This window comes from Dunckerocampus dactyliophorus, chromosome 8 (assembly GCF_027744805.1).
Source record: "Dunckerocampus dactyliophorus isolate RoL2022-P2 chromosome 8, RoL_Ddac_1.1, whole genome shotgun sequence".
Classification (NCBI taxonomy): Eukaryota; Metazoa; Chordata; class Actinopteri; order Syngnathiformes; family Syngnathidae; genus Dunckerocampus; species Dunckerocampus dactyliophorus.
This window is the reverse complement of record NC_072826.1, coordinates 20,820,607-20,847,212: the sequence shown is the minus strand read 5'-3', so window position 1 is coordinate 20,847,212 and position 26,606 is coordinate 20,820,607. Positions and strand designations below refer to the sequence as shown.

The following is a 26,606-nucleotide window of genomic DNA, read 5'->3' as shown; positions in this document are numbered from 1 at the left end:
AATAGTAATATGTAATATTTTTACAGTAGATTTAGGGAAGCTGACATTTCTTGTCCTTAGGAGCAAATGACTGAGGGACTTTAAATAGCTTTTTAAGGGTTTAAAAGAAGTTAATTCTCTAAGACTAGATAGGACAACTGCCCATAACCTAGAGCTGTCCTGTCTAGAGATTACTATTGCAACAACACATCATCAGTAAGGTAAAACTCATGACGGTCTAAGGACTAGATAGGACTAGATAGGACAGCTGCCAATAGACTAGACCTGTCCTATTTAGTGTGTTTGAGCATGAACTGTTCAGGTTGTCTCAGACCTTTCGCCTCTCACCCAAGCAGGCTTGATCAGGTCATGCTTATAGACTAGACAGGACAGCTGCCCATGGACTAGAGTTGTCCTATCTAATTGATCTGTTGCAGTCCAAATGTATTCATGGCGGGCCACCACAAATAAATGAACTGGATAAAGACTAGATAGGACAGCTACCCATAGGCTAGAGCTGTCCTATCTAGTCTTTGAGCATAAACTTTTTAGGTTGTCTTAGAAGACATTTCGCCTCTCACTCGAGCAAGATTCGTTAGTTTTGTTCAAAGACTAGATAGGACAGCTGCCCATAGACTAGAGCTGTCCTATCTAGTTCTTGAACATGGACTGACAAAGCCTGCATGGATGAGATAGAAAACAACTTCTAAGACAACCCAAATAGTCCAGTTTTAAAGGAGTAAACAGCATTGTTTTAGTTCACTTTACTTCCCCTTATACAATTAAACATACACAAAAGTGAAGTGTCCAAGTAAGAGGGTCAGAGAGCTGTTTTTCTAGCATCGCTATCTATTTTGAGTGTGGGTGGTGGTAATTGAGAAGGGAACTCATGGCAACACAGTGCAGCGTTTATCACCCTGACACATATTCAATAACGTGAACGTCATACATGAGGGGAAAAAGTGTTTATTAAAAACATTTATGTGATGTTGGGCTGGCAGAGTAACGACTTCCTTGTCTTCTCGGGATAATCACATTAAAATGTCAACATAAAACATTGCGCAAGGAAGACAAATAAGAGTGTTGGAGGTAATTTGTCCCTCTGCCTATCTCAGTGAAGCCTTGTATTATAGGAAAATGTAATTCATGTTGATTTAGTGTCGTCTAGGCATGGTTTTAATGATGCTTGTGTTACTCACAGGGGGTCCAGCAAAGCCAGCAGGCCCGGGAGGTCCGGTCTCACCTCGGTCACCCTGTAAAAGAGGACACGACGGTAAATCGATGGTGCATTTACATCATTCTATTTGTCTGCTATCATGGTGACACTTACAGGAGCACCACGGGTACCAGGAGCTCCAGAAGGACCAGCAGGACCGGATTCACCCTTGAAACAAAACACAATGGCTGCATCAGCAACATGCATAAAGTTTTAGTTGTCAACAAAGCAAACTGATAAATCCACCTTACCTTCTCACCATTGGGACCACCAGGACCAGGAGGACCAATGGGACCAGTAAGACCCTGGAATAGCACAACAGTTGTGTTCAGGTTCGTGGACAAAAATAATGGAGTAAAATCTATAATGTCAGTGGTGCTTGTATGAAGACCATCATGGATGTTAAACTCACCCTGCCACCATCTTTTCCAGGAGCACCTTCAGGTCCTTTCTCTCCAAGATCACCCTAGTAAAAAAAAAGAAAATTTTACAAGTAATGTCATCAATCATTTGTGTACAGATGTATTAAAGATCGGGGAAATCCCGGTAATATACAAGGTTTATCTATGATTTACTTACTCTGTCTCCTTTAGGTCCAGGAATACCAGAGGCTCCTCTCTCTCCAGGCATACCCTGTAGGCCAGGGGGTCCCTGAGCTCCAGCACCACCAGCCGGTCCAATGGCTCCCTACAGTACATGGTGATACATGGTGATTTAGGCTATACAATTTATTTATATTACTTGTTATGTATTAATTTATTGTATTTTTATTTTTTATTTACTATTATAAATCAATGTTATAATGGCAATATAAACAATCAAAATTTTAATACTTAATATATATTATATATAAGTATAATATGGATCAGGGGTCGGCAACCCAAGCCATTTTGCTTCTGCTTCCAGTAAAAAAAAAAAAAAAAAATACTCTGGAGCCGCAAAACATTACACATCTTATAAACTTGTCAAAGTTGTATCTTTTTGAAATGTTACCTGTTACAACAACAAAATTCAACAAATGAAAGCGCAGCGAGCACGTTTGGGCCTCCTCTGAAATCATTTAACACTGAACTCCATAAGCCTCTTTCAATGGGTCCCATCTTTGTTAAAATACAAACAAAATGTAGCCAACTTTAACATAAAAAAGCTCATCAGATTTCACATTTCTGCATGAGTGTTGTTTACTCAATAAGGTTTACGCCTGCGCTGAATTGTCATCAATAACCACTTGTCCTGTCCTTGAGTGTCTTTGGAGAGAGAGGCGTTCTTTCATTCTTTCATTTTCTCATTTCTTGTTTATTTTTTTATTTGGAAAATGGATGCTGTGATATTTATAGAAATGGTTCTTTCATGTTTTCTCCATCTGTGAACGGATTTCCCCTTCTTCTCATCTCATGTGCAGCCAAGTGTTGCCAACTTGGCCATTTTCTTGCTAAATCTGGCGACTTTCCAAACCCTCTTGGTGACTTACTTTCCCAAAAGCGACTCATGGCCACCTCACAGCGGTCACAAGCAGTGTCAGTGTCGCGTGGCACACTATCTGCCTCTCCCAGAGTCACTATCGCGGCAATTAGCGTGTCATGGGCTTTGAACACATAGCTACAGCACGCTTCTCATTATTAAACATATTGCTGTGCTCTTGTTAATTACCGTATATAGTTTAATTTTACTGTGCAGTAACTTGCTTCAGACTCAACTCCAAACACTGTTGTCAACTCCTCAGTAAGAAAATAATTACATCCGGACTCGCCTCCAGCCTTCACTTGTTATCTTGCAGTTAGGACTACTTGTTTCAATTATCACACAACTTTCTTCCATCACACGTTCTGACACACTGACAGGTAAGTGACCAAGTCCGAATGAGGCTTGAGTGTAATGAGTATTAATTTAATGAAAATTAAGAAACACTTAAGTTTTAGATCCCGCTCTGTAAATCAGGGCGAGATCCACCTCGCGCATGCGTGATTCATGGGTGCGCAGAGCTCCACTACTGTATGCTCTCAGTGTGCCGCGGGAGCTGACAATGCGGAGCTGACTGCTTCGAGGCGGGGCGGACCTGTCAGCAGCACCCGCTGCTGCTCATTGACATCAGAAACTTTAGAACAATACGTGCTTTCACTTTAAGTCCCCAAATACCAGAATACCAGAACGGCAGAAAAAGTTTCTAGATTTGTCACTAGTCGCTTTTCCAAAACCCACCAAGAGAGTTTGGAATGTTGCTAGATTTAGCGACAAAGTCACCAAGTTGGCAACACTGACTCCAAACTCCCTCACCTTTTATCTCTTCTATATACTACTATATACACTGCTCAAAAAAATTAAAGGAAGACTTTGAAAACACATCAGATCTAAACTGGGGGAAAAATGATCTTGAATATCTTTCCTGATAATAAGTGGGTGATGTATTAGTAACAAAATGATTGATAGAAATGAAAATGATCACTCTATAGAGGGGGGAAATGTGTGTGTGTGTGCGTGTGTGTTTGTGTATATGTATATATATAATGTAAAGTAATAGGAAATATTACTATTTCATACAACTGAATTCATATGCTACATTTTCTGTATTTGTATTTAGGTATTATGTATTTATTATTTAATCTCCATTGTTTTAATTGTATTAAACTACTGATGCATTTAATTTAAATATGTTATAATAACAATGATAATATGTTGATATAATATTACAAAGAGCAGGTAGGATTGAAAAAGCTCTTCTTCTTCCTACTGCTTTTCAACATGAGGAATTGTGAATTGTGATATGTGATGCATACTGAAGTGAAATGAAATGTTAAAATGTTCAAATAAATTCAATTAAATCAAATATTATAGTAAATATGTTAACATTTTTCATTATTGATATTCTAATATCACTGGCGTAAGACACTCATTTGTTATTATTATTAAATGCCTGCCTATATACTGTAATTGTATTAATATTACACTATTATTCATATCATTCAAAAGAAAAAAATTATGGTGATAATAATAAGAATAATACTACAATAACTTGTAATAGTGTGATTGTTAATATACATATATGTATATACAGCATATGTACACCTACAATATATATACTGTACATATCAATGTCATAATAAAATGTACACATTAATGACGTGTTTCTTGTTTATTTTCATCTTGTATGATTTATTGTATTAAAATGATTACATTTCTATATTATAGGTCAAACACCGCAGGTATGGTAGAAGTGTAAAGGCAAGTGTACCTAATACTGTGTCCAGTAAGTGTATAAAATATGCCTCACAACAAAAGAAAGTTTGGTTGTCGTCATTTGTTTACTTGCTGCTGTCTGACATCATACGATGATAAGAAAAATAAGCTCTCTCTGGTGGCGGAGTGAAAACACGCTTTGGATTGCAGCTGTGCCAAGTACATGTGTAATGAAATAATCACATTTAATGGGCTTGGTGGTGGGCAAATGTTGTGAATCCTTATTGCTTCTGACTGTGAGCCTAATAGAAAAGGGGACCCTAAAAGCATAATCATCTCATGCAGCAAAACACCAGACAGCTATTGATTTGGAGTCTAATAAGTCAAGAGACAAGATGTACTTATGTGCCTCTCAGAGCAGATACGCTACTCACCTTGGGTCCATCAGTTCCAGGAGTTCCGGGCAAACCTCTGGGTCCCTGCAGACCCTGAGGGCCGGCAGCTCCTCTCTCTCCGGGGAAACCTCGCTCCCCCTGCATGTCAACAGTCAGTCAACACATCATCAATAACTTGAGACATCATTAAACATTGGACAGGCAGCATGGGTTCGTTCCATTAGCATACCCTGGGTCCAGTGGCACCGGCAGCTCCACCCTCTCCAGGAACACCCTGAGGAGGAACAACAGGAAGTATTACATTACAGTCATATGCACTATGCTAAGGAATATGACTAAAAAGAAGTAAAAATGTGATGTAAGAGTCACACGGTGAGGCTCGGTTGGTATAGAGAGCGAGCTGGAAGGTCACGAGCGGCAAACTCATCACATTGTGTTCTCCTAAACCATTGTGGTCTAAATATATTGTCCTCAAGCCTACAAGAGCCTCCTGCTTGACCTGATTTACTGCTGTAAGAGCACGTACCTGATCTCCAGGCTTGCCTCCCTCACCTGGGGGACCAGGGGGGCCGGGCAGACCCTGTACAAAGACATGACAAAATGATCACAGGTTTGTGTAAACATTTCTGTCTTAATACTGCATTAGTATTCCTATTACTACTACTAATACTACATTATTATCACGGGTGTCACGAGCCGTTGTTCTATGGAACAAACGTGCAAAGGTGCTGAAACCAATGCACACAGTGAATCCTCCTCCTGCCTGTTTGGAGGCGAGAGACGAGGAAAACAGACACGCATGTACATGACAATATATTGAGGCCGGCAAAATTATCAAGTTAATTTTCACTTATTGTGTGATGAATTAATTTGTTATTGTCCCAGGCCTAGCACCCACGAGACATTTTTATTTTCAATATCATTATGTATTTTTCAATATCATATTTTCATCCCGCTAGAGCTTGTGACACCCCTAATTATTATCATTATCATTAAATAGAAGATACAACATTTGAGTCATGGAAAAAAGTGGAATTAATAAAAAAAAAAAACATTTTCTTCAACTTCAATACGTCTGACAATGTATGTTGTTTACTTTATTTATTTTTATTTTATTTTTACCATAGCTGGTAAATAGAATTTGACGTCAAGAAAACCTGCTTTTCATGTCACTTTTGATTATTCATTGTTTACTGTTATCACTTCCTGCTACCTGCTGTTATCTGTTATTTTATCTACAAGTCTGATATTAAATCAATTGTATTCATCCATCCATCCATCCTTTTTCTATGCCTCTTATCCTCATTCGGGTCACAGGGGTATGCTGGAGTCTATCCCAGCTGACTGGGGGCGAGAGGCAGGGTACACCCTGGACTGGTCGCCAGCCAATCGCAGGGCTCTTCTTTTATAATGATTATTTTTCTTATTTTCGCCACTCTTCAACTTTTGTTTTTAGAAATGTAAATAAGCTTTGCTTCTTGCTGCAGTTATCTGTCATACAAATCTGATATTGAATCAATTAATCTCAATAATAAAAAAAATAAAACAGCCAATTAATCATGTAAAAATCATACAAAACCAATGTTTTTCTTTTTCTTATTACTTTTAATTTACATTTTTTGTTCAATTAGTCTTTAACTTTTATTTTTGGAAATGTAAATAAGCATCACTTCCTGCTGCAGTTATATGTCATTCAAGTCTGATATTAAAATAATTAAATTCAATAATTAAAAAATAAAAAGGCTGACTACTCATGAAAATAAACCACAGTAAAAATCTGTATTATTGGCCTCACATTAGTATTTTGTTCAATTGTTCATTTATCTCAACTATTCTTGGTTAAAATAACCAAGCAATTAAAATTCTAATTATAATTCAATAATAGAAAAATAAAAAAAGATGATTCATGTCGAAAAATTGCAATAAAAATGTGTATGTTTCTCTTTACTATAATTTTCAATTGACATTTTTTTGCACCAGTCTTCAGCTTTTATTATTATAAATGTAAATACGTGTCACTTACTCATTTAGTTACCTGTTCTACACAGCTGATATATTTCAATTAAATTCAATCATAATATTTTTTAAACGTGTATTATTATTGTATATATTCATTAAAAAACACAATAATTTTTTTGGTGTTTTTTTGGTATTTTCTTTCCTTTTTAAAATTTCCAGCAGTATTCAAGTTTATTTTTGGAAATGCCAACACAGATGTGACACTTACCTGAAATCCAGAAGGACCAGGCTGACCTTGCTCTCCTCTCTCGCCAGCAGGACCCTAAAGACAAAAGTCCTCCATATAATGAATAAATTAATACATAATAAACAAAGGCACTTTACTTATGACTTTTAGACATATGCTATAATTTAATTTTTAACGGGATGAGCCCTGTTTGTGTGATGTGTGTTAATGATACATACAGCAGGTCCGGGGGGTCCAGCAGCACCAGTTTCTCCATCTTTGCCAGGCAGACCCTGAGGAAAGGAGGCCAAAAGTGACGTCAGCTTACCTGGTAGCTTCAAATTCCATCTAAGCTATTGACAAGGAATCAGCGGTGGTTTGTACATACTCTCAGACCAGGAGCTCCAGCCAATCCCTTCTCCCCAGACTTGCCAGGCTCACCCTAAAACACAATAAAGTGCAGCAGTCAGTTGACGGGCAGCGGCAGATTGACATTTTGCTGAAAAAATGCAAAAAACTTGTCAAAAATGTTTTTAAAAAAAGAAAATATAGTGCATCCTGGTATGTTTCCTGGTATGCAGCCTAACTGATTGGGTAGTGCCCCGTCAGAAATGTAAATGGTGATAGCTTTAGCTTAGCTCAGCAACGTGCATTACACAAGTGATGGTGCCCCATAAATTCCGCCTAGCAACAAGTGCCTAGCATCTAAATGGAACTGGTAGTGGTGCAGAAACTGTATCCATATTTAGCTTAGCTTACTGTCGCTCCCTTGGGTCCGGGGAATCCCATAACGCCAGGCTGTCCGCGGGCGCCCTGAGGGCCGGGGGGTCCTGGGCGGCCGTCCTCACCAGGCGCTCCCTACACGGTAAGAACAATGTTAGCTGTGAAGCTAAGTGGGCTAATCCAGCAAGTGAAGAGGTGAATGAAGAGAGGCTAATACAAAATGTGCGTGCTATGAACTGAGGTGTGCGTTGAGGTGACACACTGGGAATGAAGCTGATTACAGGTAATGACTGGATTCATTCAATTTGATGAAGCTCTTATAAGTCATTAAGCGTCGCTAGCACAATTACTAAAAGCCTCTCAGTGGCAGGGATGAAGTGAAATAAATGCCCCAAAGGTGCACTGTCGTCTGTTGATTGACAGCGGCCACATTAGAGCGCCAGAATTGGATTTAATGCACTCACAGAAGGTCCCACTTTGCCTTGGGGACCAGCATCACCAGGACGTCCTGTAAGGCCCTGTCAGAGCACAGAAGCACACCATCAACAAAACAGCTCATTTGCATACAGATGAGATAAACAAAGGTGCAAGGCATTGTGGGAATGGACTCTTAAGGAAGGAGTTTCTACTTGAGCAAGAAATGTGCCACCATCCGCTTTCTCCACGGTGGATTATTTTCAAGCATGTTCCATCTTTAACTACAGTGTTCCCCACAACACTGTAAAGTATCTCTGGCAGGGGCGGTGGTTGGGGAAGGGGTCGCTTCTTTCTACTCCATTTTGGAGATGCTGAATAGTGTAACTGTAAACATATGCTGTACTTCAATATAACTTTATATATTTTATAAAATATATCATGCGGCGTACCCCAGGGGTCAATACTGGGACCAAAAGTGTTCACTCTATATATGTGACATCTGTAAAGTCACAAAACACCTAAAGCTAGTATTACTACTGCATTTTGTTCTGGAGAAAGTACGCAAGAGTTAATAAAAAACAGTCACAGATGAATTGACTATACTAAAAAGATGGTTTGATAAAAACAGATTATCCCCGAACCTAAGTAAAACTAAAATAATGCTATTTACTAATAGCAAAAAGGACATTTTTGTACAAATACACGGCATGGACATTGACAGGGTGAGCGAAAATACATTTCTCGGCATTATAGTAGATGACAAAATGAGTTGGAAATCCCACATTAAGAATATACAACATAGAGTGGCAAGAAATACTTCAATACTGATAAAGCAAAATCTGTCCTGGACCAAAAATCACTCCATACTCTGTATTGTTCTCTGGTTTTACCATATCTAACTTATTGTGTGGAGATACTGTAGGGGGTAATAACTATAAAAGTACACTTCACTCACTAATTGTGCTACAAAAAAGGTCAGTTAGGATAATCCATAATGCCACTTATAGAAAACATACAAACCCTTTATTGTGAAAGTCACAGTGATTAAAATTAGCTGATTTGGTAAGCACTCAAACAGCTAAAATTATGCATAAAACAAACAGGAACCTGCTGCCCAAATCTAATCTCTACTACACTTACTACTTATTTCTCATTTCTTGTCTTCATGTCTGTACTCGCTCAACAACAAACTACGTTCCTGTCAATGATTAACTTTTCATCATTAATTGCTATATCCATCCATCTACAGTATTTACTATGCCACTTATCCTTGCTAGGGTCGCGGAGGTATGCTGGAGTCTATCTCAGCTGACTTTATACACCATGGACTGGTCGCCAGCCAATCGCAGGGCATAATTATTCTATATTTATCATGATTTATTATCAATGTTACATAAGTTATCAATATATGCCAACCCTTAACTCCTATTGTACCACATTGCGATACTGCCTTATCATTTTCTTGTGATATTTCCATTTGGTTTCTACAGGTATTTCAAAATTGGTAAATGGTACATGTTGAACACAGGAAGTGCACAAACAAATGTGTTAGCGATTGATGTGAAACGGAAAGTGGGTACGATTAAATGAGCTTTGCTTCTTCCTACTTCTTTTTTGGACATGTGGAACTGTGAATTGTAGCATGTGATGTACTCCAATGTAACCTGTACGCATGTTCAAAATAAAATTAAACCATTACTATAACATTTTTATAGCAGTTTATGGGAAACTGATATGCTCTGGTCACTAGAGTCAATTATGTGAGTTTTTTTTAAAGGCCGTTTTAAGGGTTAAAAAAGCATACATGACGTTTCCTTGGCTCTGTTTAAGTGTGTGGGAATTTGAAATATAATGTCATTGTACATCTCATATCTCCCTATATTGCAGTGTTGAGGGGGGTTGGCCCTGGAGTACCCAGCATGCCTTGCAGGTGCAGTTAACGGTTAAAGTTACGTGTTTGTTGTTAGAGTTTAGTCGTTGTTACCCACATAGAATGGTAGCTCATTGTTGTTGTGTTTTAACTTATCTGTTATGAGTTGTACTGTTTATTTTTTGCTTTGTACCATAAGTAAGACGCCGTTCTGCTTGATGACAATCGGTCTGTTTGCACTGTGTTGACAAGCTCGTTGTTGGCTAAACCCTGAGCTAATCATCTTGGACAGGCACGATCTGATCTGTCCCTGCAACTTACTCGAGCACCTGGCAGACCAGATTCTCCAGGACGGCCTGGGTCGCCATTAGCACCCTTGGGTCCACTGGCGCCAGCCGGTCCACGCTCACCGGGGGCACCCTGCATTAGGAGAGAGCATAATCAAAAAGGATCTGGGAAGAAGACACCTTTCTTAACACTCACCACCATCCCCCAAAACGGCCTCTCCTTTTGATGGTGTGAAGCAGTTTCATTGACCCGCTGTGAGATGAGCTGATTAAATTCTGGCAGCTTCATTTTGGGATAAATGGGATTGTGTGCGGGAAGATAACGTTAAATGGGATTCTGGCACTGACATATGAAGCGGTCATTTGTGTGGCAATGATGTCAGGGCTATGCTGCCATCTGGTGGCCAGACTGGGAATTACATGAATTATTGGCTGTTGCTTTGACGTGAAAACACGACAGTATGTACCCGACACTGTAAGGCTGCATTCACAAAACAAATAAACTTGGTGCGTATCTTGGTGTGGTTCCTTAAGTGTTCATGTTACAGTAAAGTAAAGTAAAGTCTTGATTGCACAGCTTTTTTAATGTACTGTATTACGTAACATAACTCCAATTTTCAAATAACAAAATGCTGTTATTACAAGTTATTATTCTGCTATATTTACCCTATTAGATTTAATGGAAAGCTTGTAAAATATACTTTTAAAGAGGCCGTTGTCATGCACAAAGAGTACGGATGCTTTTTGCTGTCATTTTAACACCGGTCCGTGTCCCTGGTCTGTGTCCGTGTCACATTTGAGCTCAAGTGAACCTAACCGCATCAGAGTTCACTTGGTTGTATACTTGTTTCGCATGATCCCCTTTGCACTCGGCCAAAGGAACCATAATAGCAGAAGGAACGTACCAGAGCTCCTTTCAACCCAGTGCTTCTGAAATAGCCCCCCTTGGGACGTGAGAGGCAGGGAGCACTTTCAATGTTAGTGCAGACCTGCCAACATGTACAAATTCATTGTACTCAACTTACAATTTGAGTCTTGAACAGCTCTCAATATTGTTGAATTTTCCTGGTTTCAGTTTATTATCAGTTTCTCAATAGTATTTCAAATCGAGGGGGTGTGAAAACATTTCTGTCCCCTGTGGGGGCATGACAGAAAATAACTGAGAACCACTGTTTTAACCCAACCAAACATGACAAGTGTGAATGCAACCTTAGTAAGGATGTGAACACATTTTTCCATGCACCACTGAACCCGATTGTGCAATTTGACAAAAATGTTATTAGGAGTTAATGAGGTGCAAAATATTCTCCCCGTGTGCTCTGTGTGAAGTCACAGAAGCAATACCATGCACTATTATTAGAGACACAAGGCTTTTTAAAGCCAAATTATAAAGTGTTTTGGAAGAATAGGCATAGAATCACACCACTATGGCTTCGACTTGAGGCCAGAAGTGGTAAGACCGGCTCATAAATGTAATTTTGGTGAGTATATTTGTATAAGGTGCAATTTGTATCAGTTGGACTCTCACATTGCAGACACAAACATCATTTGTCAGGTTTATATGCGTCACTGTTGGGGCGGCGGCGTGTCCTTATCGCTCGCTTCCTGCTTTTCTCGAGGGCATATTCTCATCATTTTTCTGCAGACTCACCTTGGGACCAGCCAGACCATCTTGACCTGGGAAACCACGGTTACCGGGAGCTCCCTGGAGAGAAAGTACCAAGCCACAGTCACCATTATGACAGCAATATTCATCATTCAGTATTTCATTCATTTTCTATAACGCTTGTGGTTTGAATGATCTCACAACAGGCATGTGCTACTGTTGCGGCCGTAACCCCTACCAAGCTAAAACTCAACTCTGAACCCCGGCTGTCACTTCCTGTCCGTCACCTCCACTCGGTTCCCCTAGCACTGGAACACATTTACGGTAACACACACGAGATGAGTCATAGTTATGTCTTATTTTCTGTTATTATTTCTAATATATTGGGTAATACGAGGGTAAAGATGACTATAGGGGTGTTATTTAATTTCGAGAGGGCTCTAATAATGTTTAAAATTTATTTAGAAAGTCATAAATAACAATTTTTTTTAAATAATAATACATAAAATAAAAAAAGAAGGTCGTAAACAAGTTTTCTATGCTGTAACTACAAAATATTCATTCATTCATCTAGGCCGGTTATCCTCACAAGGGTCACAGGAGTATGCTGGAGCCTATCCCAGTGGACTTTAGGTGAGAGGTGGAGTACACCCTGGACTGGTCACCAGCCAGTCAAAGACTAAAAAATTCCATTTATACATAAAGAATTCTACTCAAATTCACAGTGGTCGGGTCAAGATTTCATGACTATCGTAGCAGATAATATTATGTGTGTATAGCATTAAGTATAACACAATGGAATGAAATCTGAAAGGGCTCACCCTCTCTCCGGGAGGTCCAAGTGGTCCAGCAGCACCAGGCTCACCTCTGGGTCCCCTCTTACCCTCTTCTCCCTGTGGGCCAGGGGCGCCCTGAAGACCTGCTGGCCCCTGCACAAAACATCCATAAGAGATTGTGTCAGAACAGGAAGAAGTATATGTTCAAATATGTTGCATATGCTAAAAAATGTGCATTCTTTGGATTGCATGGTATTTATTTATTTATTTATTTATTTATTTACTTATTTATTTCTTTTACTTCTTTCTTCTAATACAAGGATTTAGAACATTACAATAAAAAAGAAGGATATACAGTGCTTAACAAATGTTTATGTAAGGGCTATTTGATCTAGAAGCTCTGACACTGTAATTACATTTTTTTTGGATACATTTAATTATTATTGTCACCCTTAAATTATACTAAAGAACAGAAAAAAACATCATAAATAGCAAATTATTTTACTTTTTAAATGTACATCCTTAAACAGAAAAAATAGTTGCCCAAGGAGGTCATAAAAATCCAACCCATAAACTATAAACAATAAAATAATAATAATCAACATATTAAATAATAAAATAATACTTATTGCAATATTGAAATAATAAATAGGGTAATTCTTTATTATGTGTTAGTATTTATTTGTATCAGTTTGTCATTTGCCAGACAAAAATAACTTTTAAAACAAGATTTCTAAAATATTTCTGTTTTCTAGTTAATAATACATGTTTATATTGAATGATTTCTTCACAGCTAACTTCAATACTGTAATTTACTGGCACAATTATTCAAAATGGAAACCATTCAATGCTTTCCGTTTGACAGCTCGAGACAGGCTACGCCAATCGATGCCAGCGGGTTTGATCACTCCCTTATCAAACCTATTGCTGTTCGACTTCTCTGCATCTTTGTTTACACGCTTTACCAAGCTGTCACTGGCAACAGCTAGCTAGCTCGCTAGTTAGAGTTATCTGCCTAGCTTCTCGTCTTCGGACTCCAAATGTGTCTTTTTAGCACAGTGACAATCTGTTTTTAAAACAAACAAGCGATGCGTTTATTTTGGAGCTCGTTTTTCTCCCACGGGGAAGTGGATATCACGTTCATGAGGTACGTACTAACTTTTTCAACTGTCACTGAACAATTTTCCTCTCTTGTTGTCATTAATACTAATTATGTATTGTCCTCAAAACAATATTTGTGTGTGGTTGTTTAATGAACATAAACACATAGTGTGTCCAGCGTTATGATGGTGATACGATCACACGGGTCTTTTATCTCGCCAGCTGATTTTATTTGACCAAAAGGTCAAAAAATATTTGCTTCAGTCGCTTTAGTAGCCTTTTATTTTAACTGTTGAATTCAAACTTTATGCCTTTATATAATGACAAATCACCACAAAATAGCATGAAGATGATGGCTACACTGTTTGATTGGAGATCTGCTTGGTAAATAAAGCAGTGTACAATTTAAATGTGGCCAGTCATAAATAAAACACAAATAGAGTTGAAAGTTGGACACCCCTGCAACCTGGACACTGAACTTATTCTGTTTTAAGTAAAGCAGGATAGATTTCTATTTCTATTTATATACGGTGGTGTGAAAAAGTTTTTGCCCCCTTCCCTTCCATTGTATTTTTTTTGCATGTTTGTCACACTTAAATGTTTCAGATCATCAAACAAATTGAAATATTAGTCAATGGCAACACAACTGGACACAAAATGTGTGAAAAAGTGTGAAAAAGTGATTGCCCCCTAATTCTGATAACAACTGCAATCAAGCGTTTGTGATAACTTGCAATGAGTCTCTTACAGCGCTGTGGAGGAATTTTGGCCCACTCGTCTTTGCTGAATTGTTGTAATTCAGCCACATTGGAGGGTTTTCCAGCATGAACCGCCTTTTTAAGGTCATACCCCAGCATCTCAATAGGATTCAGGACTTTGACTAGGCCACTCCAAAGTCTTCATTTTGATTTTCTTCAGCCATTCAGAGGTGGACTTGCTGGTGTGTTTTGGATCATTGTCCTGCTGCAGAACCCAGGTTGGTTTTATCTTGAGGTCACGAACAGATGGACAGACATTCTCCTTCAGGATTTTTTGATAGACAGCAGAATTCATGGTTCCATTTATCACAGCAAGTCTTCCAGGTCCTGAAGCAGCAAAAGAGCCCCAGACCATCACACTACCACCATATTTTACTGTTGGTATGATGTTCTTTTTCTGAAATGTGCCGTTACTTTTACACCACATGTAATGGGACACACACCTTCCAGAAAGTTCAACTTTTGTCTTGTCAGACCGCAGAGTATTTTCCCAAAGGTCTTGGGGATCATCAAGATGTTTTCTGCCAAAATTGAGATGAGCCTTAATGTTCTTTTTGTTCAGCAGTGGTTTTCGTCTTGGAACTCTGCCATGCAGGCCGTTTTTGCCCAGTGTCTTTCTTATGGTGAAGTCATGAACACTGACCTTAACTGAGGCAAGTGAGACCTACAGTTCTTTGGATGTTGTTGTGGGGTCTTTTGTGACCTCTTGGATGAATCGTCACTGCGCTCTTGGGGTAATTTTGGTTGGCCACCCACTCCTGGGAAGGTTCATCATCATTCCATGTTTTCGGCATTTGTGGATAATGGCTCTCACTGTGGTCCGCTGGAGTCCCAAAGCTTTAGAAATGGCTTTATAACCTTTTCCAGACCGATAGATCTCAATTAATCTCAATTAAGTTATGTCTTTTTGGAGAGGACAATCACTTTTTCACACTGGAATAGACTTTACAACATCCTTGCTTGTGTACAAGTCTTTTCATCTCTGACATGTTAGAGCTCTCCTGAACGTGCCCAGAGTCAGGTCAAGACTTCAGGATTCAGGCCCAAGTTTAGTTTTCTTTTACACTGTATTCCAAAAGAATGAAAGCACACTTACAAACTCTCCTTTAGGGCCGGCCTCTCCCTTAAATCCTGCGATACCCGGGTCTCCCTGAAGGAGTAAACACAAAAACCAGACATCATCATCATGTCATCTTCAAGTACTAAAGTGGAAACTATTTGTTTCCCAAGCAGCTCTTTATCACTGCTGCATGAATCAACTCTGTGATCACGTACAGATGTTCCTTTTGGCCCGAGAGGTCCCGTCGCTCCCTGAGGACCGGGAGGCCCACGAGGTCCGGGAAAACCGGGAGCACCGGCAATACCGGGAGCGCCCTACAAAAGCAAGACACTCAGACTCAGTACTTTCCACTGAATGGTAATGGAGTTCAAAATACTGAGGAATACTCACAGCGGATCCTTTCGCCCCAGGGATGCCATCAGTACCCGGGTTTCCCTTTTAAGAACAACATAGAACTCGGTCATCATAGTGCCTTGCTTATAACCACTATGTCATATTAATACTCATCACTTACAGAAGCACCAGAAGGTCCAGATGAGCCAGGAGTGCCAGACTCTCCACGGGGTCCCTGAGCACCCTCTGGTCCACGAGCACCAGTAGGACCAGCTTCTCCCTGTCAGAAAGCATGCAAAGTTCTGTTTTAAGATTTTTTTCTCATACAAACAGTCACTGGGCTAAAAATAAATGAGCATATAGTCTTAATTCTCCGTGACCATATAAGGACATCCTGTGCTGATTCCAGTAGGTATAAAAGCCCCGATTTGGCGTTTGACCAATGTAGTTTGACCATTAACTCCACAAGTGGGCTATGCTTTTTCTTTGTTTTTTTTTGTGACGCCACCTCAGAAGGGCAGCCGCGATGTCAAAGAGGAAAAGTGTGACGATAACCATAGAACCATGACTGGAATACACAAAAGCAACGGGCTGCTTTACAGTAAGTTAACTTCCTTTCATACACGTCTGACAGTTAAAGAGTGTTTCAATGCCACTTAAAACATTGACTCTCCAGTTAATAAAGGTTACGTGATGGCCACAGTTTGGTCCTGGATGTACAAATTGAATTTGCCTTACTTCCTATGGGGAAAACTGGCTATGAATAACTTGGGAGTCAACTTGGGAGTCAATCTTTGCTGATGTTTCACAGGGTTGTTTTGAATTGACAGCTAAGCAATAGCACACCAAGTGGCCGACCAGGAAAATGACACTTATTGTGCACCGCTGTACTACTTTCTTTTGTGATATTTGTGCTTATAAACTCGAAGAAATAATAGATTTTTTTGTTATTTTGGGGTGTAAATATTTATTATTGTTATTATTTATTATCCTGGCTTGAATGAAAGGAGAAGGATCACCTAAACCAGCGGTGTCGGAACTTTTTCCACTGAGGGCCGCATTCAGAAAAATGAAAGGATGCGGGGGATGTACATTAAAGATGATAAAAAAAGGTAGGTCAATACAGTGGATCCCTGCACATTCGCGGTTCAGCAATCACAGCCCCATCAAATTTGAGGGGATTTAGTAAAAAAAAGAATTATACATCCATCCATCCGTCCGTTTTCTCTGCCGCTTATCCTCACAAGGAAGCTGGAGCCTATGCTGGAGCCTATCCCAGCTGACTTTGGGCGAGAGGCGGGCTACACCCTGGACTGGTCGCCAGCCAATCGCAGGGCACATATAGACAAACAATCATTCACACTCACATTCATACCTATGGACAATTTAGAGTCTCCAATTAAAAAAAAAACAACCATTTTTTAATTTATATTCTGCAAAAATGGGTTGTTTTTTCCGCAGAAAACACATCTCATTTCACCATAAGTCAGTACTAATTTATAAATTGGTGACAAAGCAAAATTAGTGTATTATCTAATCATATATTTAATTAATAATTATATGACTTTATTTTTACAATACGAGAAGGGTCAAGAAAAAATGAACTATGAGCCAGAAATGGTCCCCGGGCCACAACGTTGCACACCCGTGGCCTAAGTTGACTATAACATGGATCCACAAATGGCCCATGACCATCAGATGGGGACAGAATGCCCATCCCACTGAAATATGAACATAATATCATATTTCCACTTCAGCATGCTACTCAAAGCCAAATACGTGACGCTTTCCAGAGGAGTTAGGAACAAAAATAACATTTCTACTGGAAGAAGGCGCAATACTTTGAGCCCCGTCCTCCTTGCCCCCTTCCTAATTGGACACTTGCCAGATATTTTCCCACACTTCCTGTTATTATAGCATGGCGGTGAATGGAATTCCTCTGCTACTGCGGCAGCATTATAGGATATAGGAGCCCACACAGTACTGACGCTTTTATTCTTCATGGCTCTCAGTCAAGGAAGAATATTTGGCAAGAATGGAAGTTCAAAAAGAAATCCTTAGCATTTAAATGTTCTTTTTGAGTTGCACATTTCTAGTCTAGCCTTGGTTTAATCAGCTAATCCTCCACAGAAGCACACAGCACAAATATAAAACTGCATCTGGAGTCCAGTTTCCATTCGTAAATCCCCAAAGAGTAAAAGGAGTAGACAGCAAAGCATCAACGCTGAGACCGTTTGCACATGAATAAATCAAAGCGAGACAGGTTCGACTAAGACCCCGTGTCCAAGTTTCCACACTGATGGACGTTTTAAAGTGCTTTTCAGTCCAGTGCAGCTTTCTCTCATTTCACCAAAGCTTGGCTGCTTTGGCCCAAAAATACTCCTCCGCTCGACTCAGGGAAAGCCTTACAGAAAAGCAGAAAACAGTTTATAAAGGCTAAAGTGGCTACATACTTGGTTAAAAGCCTCACTTGAACCTGGAATGCAACGGAAACGTCATCACTGTCTTTAACGCCAATGTCAGCACGCTCATTGTAGATAGAGATAGGCGTTCCCGTCTGCACAGGCCTCAAAGTGGCAATAAACAGCAAGCAGGGTAGTTAACTACAGTGACTCACCTTTGCACCAGGAGAACCAGGGAAGCCTGGAGCGCCAGAAGGACCGAGGGGACCCTATAGAGGAAAAAAGTCAACAACCTTAGAGACCCTCATATGGTGGTTATAGAACACATAGGGTAATTTAGAACTAAAAAGATGCATTCATTTTTAGATATTTTTATTTTACAATGTACGTTTTGACAAATATTTTTTATATTTATGATTAATTCTACAATAAATTAATATGACAAGGCTCTAGCTTTAGAGATGCCACGAGTTGACAGTATTTCTCCTGTTCTCTCTCCAGCCTATCAAAGGAGGAGCAGTTTGACTTATTTTTGTTGCGTTATGTGGATATGGTTAACTTATTTTTACACTTGTATAACAGTTAAGGATGTTAAAACGGTAATAAAAGTTGAACAAATGAATGGACTTCACATTATTTCCTATGGGAAACATTGTTGAGTCTAACAATAGACACTTTCTATGGGAAGTTTGGAGAAAATTGGATACTTCCGTGGAAATACATAGGAATTAAATAAAAATGGATGGAAATTTACAGTTCTAAAAAAAACAAAACACATTTTATTTCTTATTAGCAGACATGCATGGAAAGTAAGCTAATAAAAGTTCAAACAATAAGAATATAATTTAATACTATTTAAAATAGAGTATACTTTTTCAATTATTATTAATGAAGACAATTGTAATTAAAGGAAAAAAAACATCAAAAAAGCTTATTAACTTTATGGGATGCAACGTGCATGATGAAGTCAACAAAATTTGCAAAAAAAGGCTTTTTTTTTCCCCAACTTCATTTAAATTGGTTGGGGAATAAACCTGCAATTTTGCACATTTCCTGTTTTTCCTCATTAGTTCCTGCAAATGTCCATATATTTACGATACTTCCCATACCGTCGTCATTCAGTAAAAAATACGTGCGGTATTACTAAATTGTGTGTGTTTTTTTTGTGCTTTATTTCAACATTAAAAATGATTTTTTCCCTGGGTTTTTTGGAGATACATGTTTTTTTCCACTGTACATCAACAGTATTCAATATTTATGTGAATTCCCCTGTGGTGTTCTAATATTTCTGTGACTAGACAAAAAAATGAAAGGACTTCTTTAAAATAAGATACCTACCGGAGGACCAGCAGGGCCGGGCAAACCATCATTACCACGGGCACCCTACAATACAGTCATGCAAAGTTAGTGCATGTGAAAAGTAAAGCAAAGGCTGAGTGTTAAGACACGGGGACGCTCACAGCAACTCCGCTTGGTCCGGGACGACCTCTCTCACCGGGCAAACCACGAGGTCCCTGCATGGGCACAAGGAAGATGTAACTTTAAGACCGTACTCGAAAAAATGATTAGACCACCCTTGTTTCTTTTTTTTCTTGTTCATTTTAATACCTGATATAACTAAAGGTATATTTGCTTAGACAAATATAATAATGACAACAAAAATAGCTCATTTGAGTTACCTGTACATTTTTTGGCAGTAAAATGCTATAGCTATTCATGTAAGAACTTAAGTGATTTTCGTTATTATCTAGAAAACCCTTTTAAGTTGCTAAATATCAGCTCTTAAATGAAACTCTTATGAGCTATATTTGTTATCATCATTATATTTGTCCAAACAAATGTACCTTTAGTTGTACCAGGCATTAAAATGGATCAATAAACTGAAGAAACAAGGGTGGTCTAATAGTATTTTCCATGACTGTATGATGCTGGCTGGTTGTGACATCCACACACATACGTACCATTGGTCCAGGAGCTCCATTCTCTCCTGGAGCACCAGCTTCTCCCTACACACAGGAAGGATGTTAGCATCATAGCATCTGCATCATCCATAAATATAGCTGGTACCTTAGATCCAAGAGCTCCAGTCTCTCCCTTCGTGCCATCAAGACCTGGGTAACCCTGCAAAAGAGAAGATTCCATGCACACAATTAATAAACAATAACAAATCATGCTAATTGTTGTGAACCAACAAGAAGACTTACTCGGTGTCCCTTGATGCCAGGCAGGCCAGGGGTTCCTGGGAATCCACGGGCTCCCTAAATGGCAAGAAGACATAATGGAACCACATCAAGGTGGTCAGGGTCACCTAAGTGATTTTTTTTAAATTGCCATATACAATAAGGGGGACTTGTGGAATCAGCACTTACCTGAGGTCCAGGAGCTCCACGTTCACCAGATTTTCCAGATTTGCCAGCCTCACCCTAAATCAGACACAATGTGATAAATACTAGGAAATTTTATTATTTATTATTTTTATGATTATTTTGTTTTTCAGTCTTTTAATATTGAATACGATGCATCATCCATCTTATATATTACATTTTATTTTTATTTTAATATTGAATACGATTTATCATCCATGTTATATATTTTATATTACTTCACGTAAAATTAATATTATTTTATAAATATGAAAATGATCTAATATTTAACATTATTTATGATATATTTGTATCTTTAATAATATATATTTGACCATATTTAAGATTATACTGACCTTAACATATAACAATATATAATAGTGCCCCTAGTGGAGGCACACTGACATTGTCTGCTGCCATCCAGTGGCCAAAGGCAGAAATTACATTTGACTTCAAATTCAGATTATTTATTCAGAAAAAAGGGGGTTTAATTTGATGATACTGGAATATCAGAATTAGACTAAATAAAGTCAACTTTACAGATAGTTTAGAAAAAAAATAAGATAACAATAAATGGAAGCACAAATGAATACATTAAATTATATTGAAAGTATTAAAGATTAGAATAGTATGTTAATCATTCTAATCAATACATCTCAAATGCAAAATAAAACAATATAATTACAAAAATAAACCCAATTTTTCAGTTATTTCCCATTACGTTTTCTAGCCATTCTTAGATGCACTTTCGTTTTTTTTTTTCCATTCACAATGAGATCACCACTATTTCCTCCTTTAAAGTTTCACAGAACACACTCACATCATCTCCAGGTTTTCCGGAAGGTCCTGGCGGTCCACGGGGTCCCATGGGGCCCTATAAGCGGCGAAAAAGCAAGCCCAAGTAAGACATGTGGACATACCGTAAGTGACCATTTGTAAGCAGTGTCTTCTGACTGCACAGTGTACACATTAAAAGTCATCACTATAGAAGACTCTGTGAACGGGTCAAATTTTCCCTTGACTTCACAAGGCCACGTGGTTCACACGAGACTGCCGGCACACCTGTCAAGTTGTTTCCTGGTTGGGAAGCGGTGATTTTAATCGCACTTAATGATGCGGCCTTTTATGGGGGAAACGCCACAGGGGCAGCTTAGCACAGCGGCGTGGAAGGAAGCCCTCCAGCTCCGTCCACATGCCGAGGGATTGTGAAAGACCAGAGAGGGTCGTGTGATTTCTCGAAGCTTCATAAGCGGGAAATAAAAAGGACGAGGGGTAATACGCCGCAACGCAACATGGATCCTCTTGTTAAATAAAATATCTGAAATAAATCTGCAGTTCTGCACTCTGCTTTGCACCATCACAGTTCACATATAAATAATAGATGGGTAGCATATACTGTAGCCATAGCGAGATTCCACATGAAAGAGCTGAAAATGAATAGGATGGCACTGCATGGAACCTCTTTTAAGTGCAAACATAAAGGCTCAGGAAAAAGGTTGGTCAAGATGATAGACTCCTGCAAGACTTTTAAGTCCTGACAGAAAACATACATATACAGTATATACAGTATAAATATATATACACACAGTATATACTGTAGATAGAGGGGGAGTTGGTTGTTATTCTGGATACCGGTGATGTGTGAAACTTACAGATTGTCCAGGCTCTCCAGCCTCTCCTGGGTTGCCTTGGAAACCTTGAGGGCCCTGGAGGAGAAAACAGAAGTGCATAAACAACCAGCTAAAAATGACATTATCTATTGTGGTCTTTAATTAAAAAAAAAAAATAAAAATAAAAAGCTAAAATATGAAGAACTAATATTGTGTTCTGAAAAAAAAAATGCAATAAAAGGCTGAAATATGAAGAAATTGTTTTACGCTGTAAAAAGAAATAATATAAAAGGCTGAAACAAGACGCTAAAAACGAAACGAAAAAATAAAAATACTTTTGTGTTCCATAAAATCAAATAAAAAGCTCCAATTAAAAAGCTAAAACTGACAGCTTTTTTTGAGTTGACTAAAATAAAACAAAAATAACACATACATATCTTTTTTCATGTCATGTCTTTTTTCTGCTGTATGAAATAAAATTAATTCAAATCGAATAGTAGTATGCTGAATCCTATCGTGTAATAAAATAAAAGGCTGAAGTAAGAAGCTAAAAATGAAATATAAAATATTTATAATATATAATAAAAACAATAAATAGTAGAACAATCTAATAAAATGTTTCATTTCTATTCTTAATTTAACATTTGAAATAGAATTATGCAAACACTACCTTGCTCCTTTAGCTTCATAATACTTTGCTGAAGGGTGGCACATGAGCCAAAGAAGGAAAATACACTTTAATCGGATGCACACCTGGAATATTGGTAATATAGAATATTTGGATAACACTTTCTTTTGTTGTTGAGTGACTCATGCCTTCATCCTAACAACAATATTTCCGAAAATGCGTGAGATAGCCTTGATGGAGGTCTGTGCGCTACTGACTTGCTACGGACTCATTGAAATGTACGAACGATAGAGCTTTGTCTCCTCCTGGAAACACAGGAGGCTTCCAAACATCCAACACAGCCTTATCAAAGCTAGCACACGGCGACTACGTCAAGTTGAGACCCGTCAGCGCGGGCACGGCCTGCCTAATAACTTTCCTCTGGAGGCTGGAGAGAAGCTCCCAGGAGGCCTACAGGTAGAGCAGGCAAGAGGTTAAGATGAGGGCGGGGCATGTTAACATATAAATAAGACACGAATTGTCAGGTGTTCCGTGGGGGGGAAAAACACCCTGGAGCCTTCAGATGGAAAAGTATTCCACAGCCAGCGCTATCAAACATGTAAACATCTAGTTGGTACCATCTGAAACATGCAGTGTTGCATTCATGGACTTTAGCAGAGTTGGAAAAGCAGAGAGTGGTGACTTACAGCTTGTGTGGTGTAAAGTTAGTACTTACAGGAGATCCAGTGGGGCCAGGTGGTCCTCTGGGACCCATCGGGCCCTGAGTGTGAGGTGGGGAAGAGAGACAATCAGGAAACTTGACATGGAATAGTCACCAAAAAACCTTCAGTATTGCTGAAGCACACAGTTGGCCATGACATAAGGTACACCGCACATCCAATTTATGGACCTGCATTTGCCTTTATGAAGCGAATAATACTCATTTCTTCATTTAATATCATGTTATACAGCTACATTTGAATATGTGGCTCACAGGTAATTGGCTTGTGGCGTAAGAGGTGAGTTTAGATGGCTATTTACGTAACTGACTTAGCTTCATACATTTGTATTTGTACGTGACTCTAATATGATTGGATTTTTAGGAAAAGAAAAGCTTTGGTGTTCCTGAGTACCACTAGATGGAGCCTGCGTACCACTCGTACTACTTGAACCACAGTTTGAGAATCCTTGATAAACGCATCACAACATTTCGTTTGAAGGTAAATATCAGAAACACCTCTCAGTGTGAAGCAATGCACTTCACAACACCGCAGAGTCCAACCACAATAAACTTTTCGCTAAATTGGGCACTGTTGCCTTTGCCTTGTGTTTTCCACTGTGCAGGTGCGCCTAATGTTAAGACCAGTGAGCGTATGTAAGGATGTTTTGGTCTGTTTAAGCTCTGTCAGAGCTACAAAGCCAAATGACGTGAAGCTACACAATCCACATCACCTTAATGACAAACACTGTTGTCTTGCTTTGGTTTTCGATTGAGCAGGTGCGCCACATGCTAAGGCCAGTGGGCGCATGTGAAATCTGTCAGGAGCTATAAAACACACATGACCTGATGCTACACAATCCGTATCGCCTTAATAATAAACATTGTTCAATTGAGCACTGTTGTCTTCCAGTTGTTATCAATTGTGCATGCGTACATCCTTAAAGCCGGCACGTGAACGTAAGGATGTTTTGGTTGATTTAAGTTGTGTCAGAAGCTAGGAAACACACACGCCCTGAATCTACACAATCCGCATCACCACGGTGACATACTTATTGTTCAGATAAGCACTGTTGCCTTCCTTTTGTTTTGGATTGTGCATGTGTACCAAGTGTTAAGGCCAGTGAGCATATGGAAAGATCAGCTTTGGTTGTTTTAAGAAAACCCGCAGGCATGAAGCTCCCAAACTTCATCACCTCCACTGTGAAAATTAAGTCGTCTGAAATTCCAAAGTGGCATCCATGCTTCTGCTCTTGCCCCATAGTTCAAAGGTCACCGGCATGTGTAGGGTTAGGTGAACTCCGCGTGACTCCTTTTTGGGGGGAATGAAAAAAAAAAAAATCAAAACAGGGCAACTCTGCAGCAGCAGGTGAGATTCCTGCGACTCATTTCTCCTCCACTCAGCTTCAGTGAGCTTTCTGGCTGGAATCACACGCCACAAGTCCTAACCTCAGCCCCCCCCCGCCTCAAGAATCACACTCTGTCAAGCTGATGATCCAAGCACACACCACTGTGGAAGCGTTAACAAGTTCCTCAAATGTTTTCACTGACGAGTGACAGCTATTCCCTTTCAGTCCGGATATAAACGTTCCTTTCAGCCTCTTTGGACGCTGCATTTGAAAAATACAAATAAAAAATACAAACTGCAGCCAAATAAAATGCACCACAGTGCTTCCTCACATGGAATGAAAGTCACCTTTGAGTGGGAGTGGGGAAGCCTTCGCCACGGTGGCTGTAGACCTACAGTATCAATGGGGCACTGTATCTTCACGTCTTCTGCATGTACTGTATGTGTGTCTTTGAGAGGGTCTCAGTAGAAATCTTGTTCCACAGTCTGCTATGATTTGGGGTCTTGATGGCCAAGGTAAACCTGCTGGTCCCATCCTGGGTCCATGAGGAGTTAACGTTCAAACAAGAAGACTGGATTAAACATCCTCTTGGACTCCTCAAGCAGCAAGATGAGAATTCCTTATTCCATATTGGGCTCTCCAAGACTTCACAGTGCGGAATGAAGTTACGATTTAAATCCTTCTCTCTTGATTAAAAAATGGAAAAAGATGATGTATCCATCTTGGAACGACCATGAACAGCATCCCTGGTCCCGGTATAAGAAAATACAGCATCCAGAAAAGTCCTCTTGTAGAATAAAAGCTAAGTTTGTTTTGACACCTTTTTGTACGACATTTACCAGCAGGCCAATGAGAAACAAGGAAAGAGGATAAATGATGTTTCTCGCTCACCATAGGTCCTTGCATCACACCCATCTGAGCGCCGCCGGCCTTCTCGTCAAAACCGCCCGCCATCTGAGCAGCAAAGTTCTAAAAAAACGAAAGAAGAAGGAATTAGAGTCATCGTTAGGTGCTATTAGGGGATTTTTCTCGCTTTTGTTTTGTTTTCTTGACTGCATGAGGAAAAGAACTGCTGTTAAATGGCACGACATACATAAAAATTGACTTGATGCTAGCAGACTGAGAAACTTTGCCATACATGGGCGGTTTAATTAGCCGCAGAGTTTCGCCATTCGCAGGTGGGTCCAGAACGGAACCCCCATGAAAAGTGGGGATCTACTGTATATACATACAGTAGTTTATTCAAATCTTGCATTTGCCCTGGTTTCAATTTTATATACTGCATTTCATTGTGGTACACTTATCGAGCATTTTTGCTTGTTTGTCGAAATGCTTTAGTTTGTAAGTGTTGCAGTCCCAACCCATGACATCATTTTCATGTTAATTATCATTAAGAGAGAGTGTTCTTCTGTAATTTTAACAGTGGTTGACTTACTTTTACACTTTTATGAGCATTAAGAAAGTTTGAATTGCTGCAGTTAAAGGGGGTGTCACGAGACCCACAAGATGAGACGATACACGAGTTTGGGTCTACAAGAGCGAGACGAGACAAGATTTTAACATTTCTTTTAAGAAAAATACAATGAAAAGGTATTAAAAAATACATGACAATATATTGCAATCTACTAATATACGTTCTGCTATGTTATACTCTTCCGCACTCTGTGTGTACGCACC

At 39.2% G+C, this 26,606-nt stretch overlaps 1 protein-coding gene across 2 annotated transcripts in view; it reads right to left on the bottom strand.

Annotated features, from left to right (window-relative positions):
• The window catches only part of col2a1b (collagen, type II, alpha 1b), a 56,681-nt gene that overhangs the window by 10,053 nt on the left and 20,022 nt on the right, over positions 1 to 26,606 (bottom strand). For both annotated transcript variants that reach the window (XM_054785047.1, XM_054785048.1), the window contains 31 exons: positions 25,821 to 25,898; positions 23,599 to 23,643; positions 22,298 to 22,351; positions 21,466 to 21,519; positions 20,652 to 20,705; positions 20,487 to 20,540; positions 20,350 to 20,403; positions 20,244 to 20,288; positions 19,743 to 19,796; positions 19,621 to 19,665; positions 18,498 to 18,551; positions 16,062 to 16,160; positions 15,938 to 15,982; positions 15,763 to 15,861; positions 15,584 to 15,637; positions 12,674 to 12,781; positions 11,898 to 11,951; positions 10,281 to 10,379; positions 8,137 to 8,190; positions 7,709 to 7,807; positions 7,338 to 7,391; positions 7,189 to 7,242; positions 6,992 to 7,045; positions 5,291 to 5,344; positions 4,994 to 5,038; positions 4,804 to 4,902; positions 1,775 to 1,882; positions 1,608 to 1,661; positions 1,447 to 1,500; positions 1,310 to 1,363; positions 1,179 to 1,232 (listed from right to left, as the gene is read on the bottom strand). In XM_054785047.1, the coding sequence (XP_054641022.1) occupies positions 1,179 to 1,232; positions 1,310 to 1,363; positions 1,447 to 1,500; positions 1,608 to 1,661; positions 1,775 to 1,882; positions 4,804 to 4,902; positions 4,994 to 5,038; positions 5,291 to 5,344; positions 6,992 to 7,045; positions 7,189 to 7,242; positions 7,338 to 7,391; positions 7,709 to 7,807; positions 8,137 to 8,190; positions 10,281 to 10,379; positions 11,898 to 11,951; positions 12,674 to 12,781; positions 15,584 to 15,637; positions 15,763 to 15,861; positions 15,938 to 15,982; positions 16,062 to 16,160; positions 18,498 to 18,551; positions 19,621 to 19,665; positions 19,743 to 19,796; positions 20,244 to 20,288; positions 20,350 to 20,403; positions 20,487 to 20,540; positions 20,652 to 20,705; positions 21,466 to 21,519; positions 22,298 to 22,351; positions 23,599 to 23,643; positions 25,821 to 25,898 (1,986 nt within the window). The remainder of the gene's footprint in view (positions 1 to 1,178; positions 1,233 to 1,309; positions 1,364 to 1,446; positions 1,501 to 1,607; positions 1,662 to 1,774; positions 1,883 to 4,803; positions 4,903 to 4,993; positions 5,039 to 5,290; positions 5,345 to 6,991; positions 7,046 to 7,188; positions 7,243 to 7,337; positions 7,392 to 7,708; positions 7,808 to 8,136; positions 8,191 to 10,280; positions 10,380 to 11,897; positions 11,952 to 12,673; positions 12,782 to 15,583; positions 15,638 to 15,762; positions 15,862 to 15,937; positions 15,983 to 16,061; positions 16,161 to 18,497; positions 18,552 to 19,620; positions 19,666 to 19,742; positions 19,797 to 20,243; positions 20,289 to 20,349; positions 20,404 to 20,486; positions 20,541 to 20,651; positions 20,706 to 21,465; positions 21,520 to 22,297; positions 22,352 to 23,598; positions 23,644 to 25,820; positions 25,899 to 26,606) is intronic.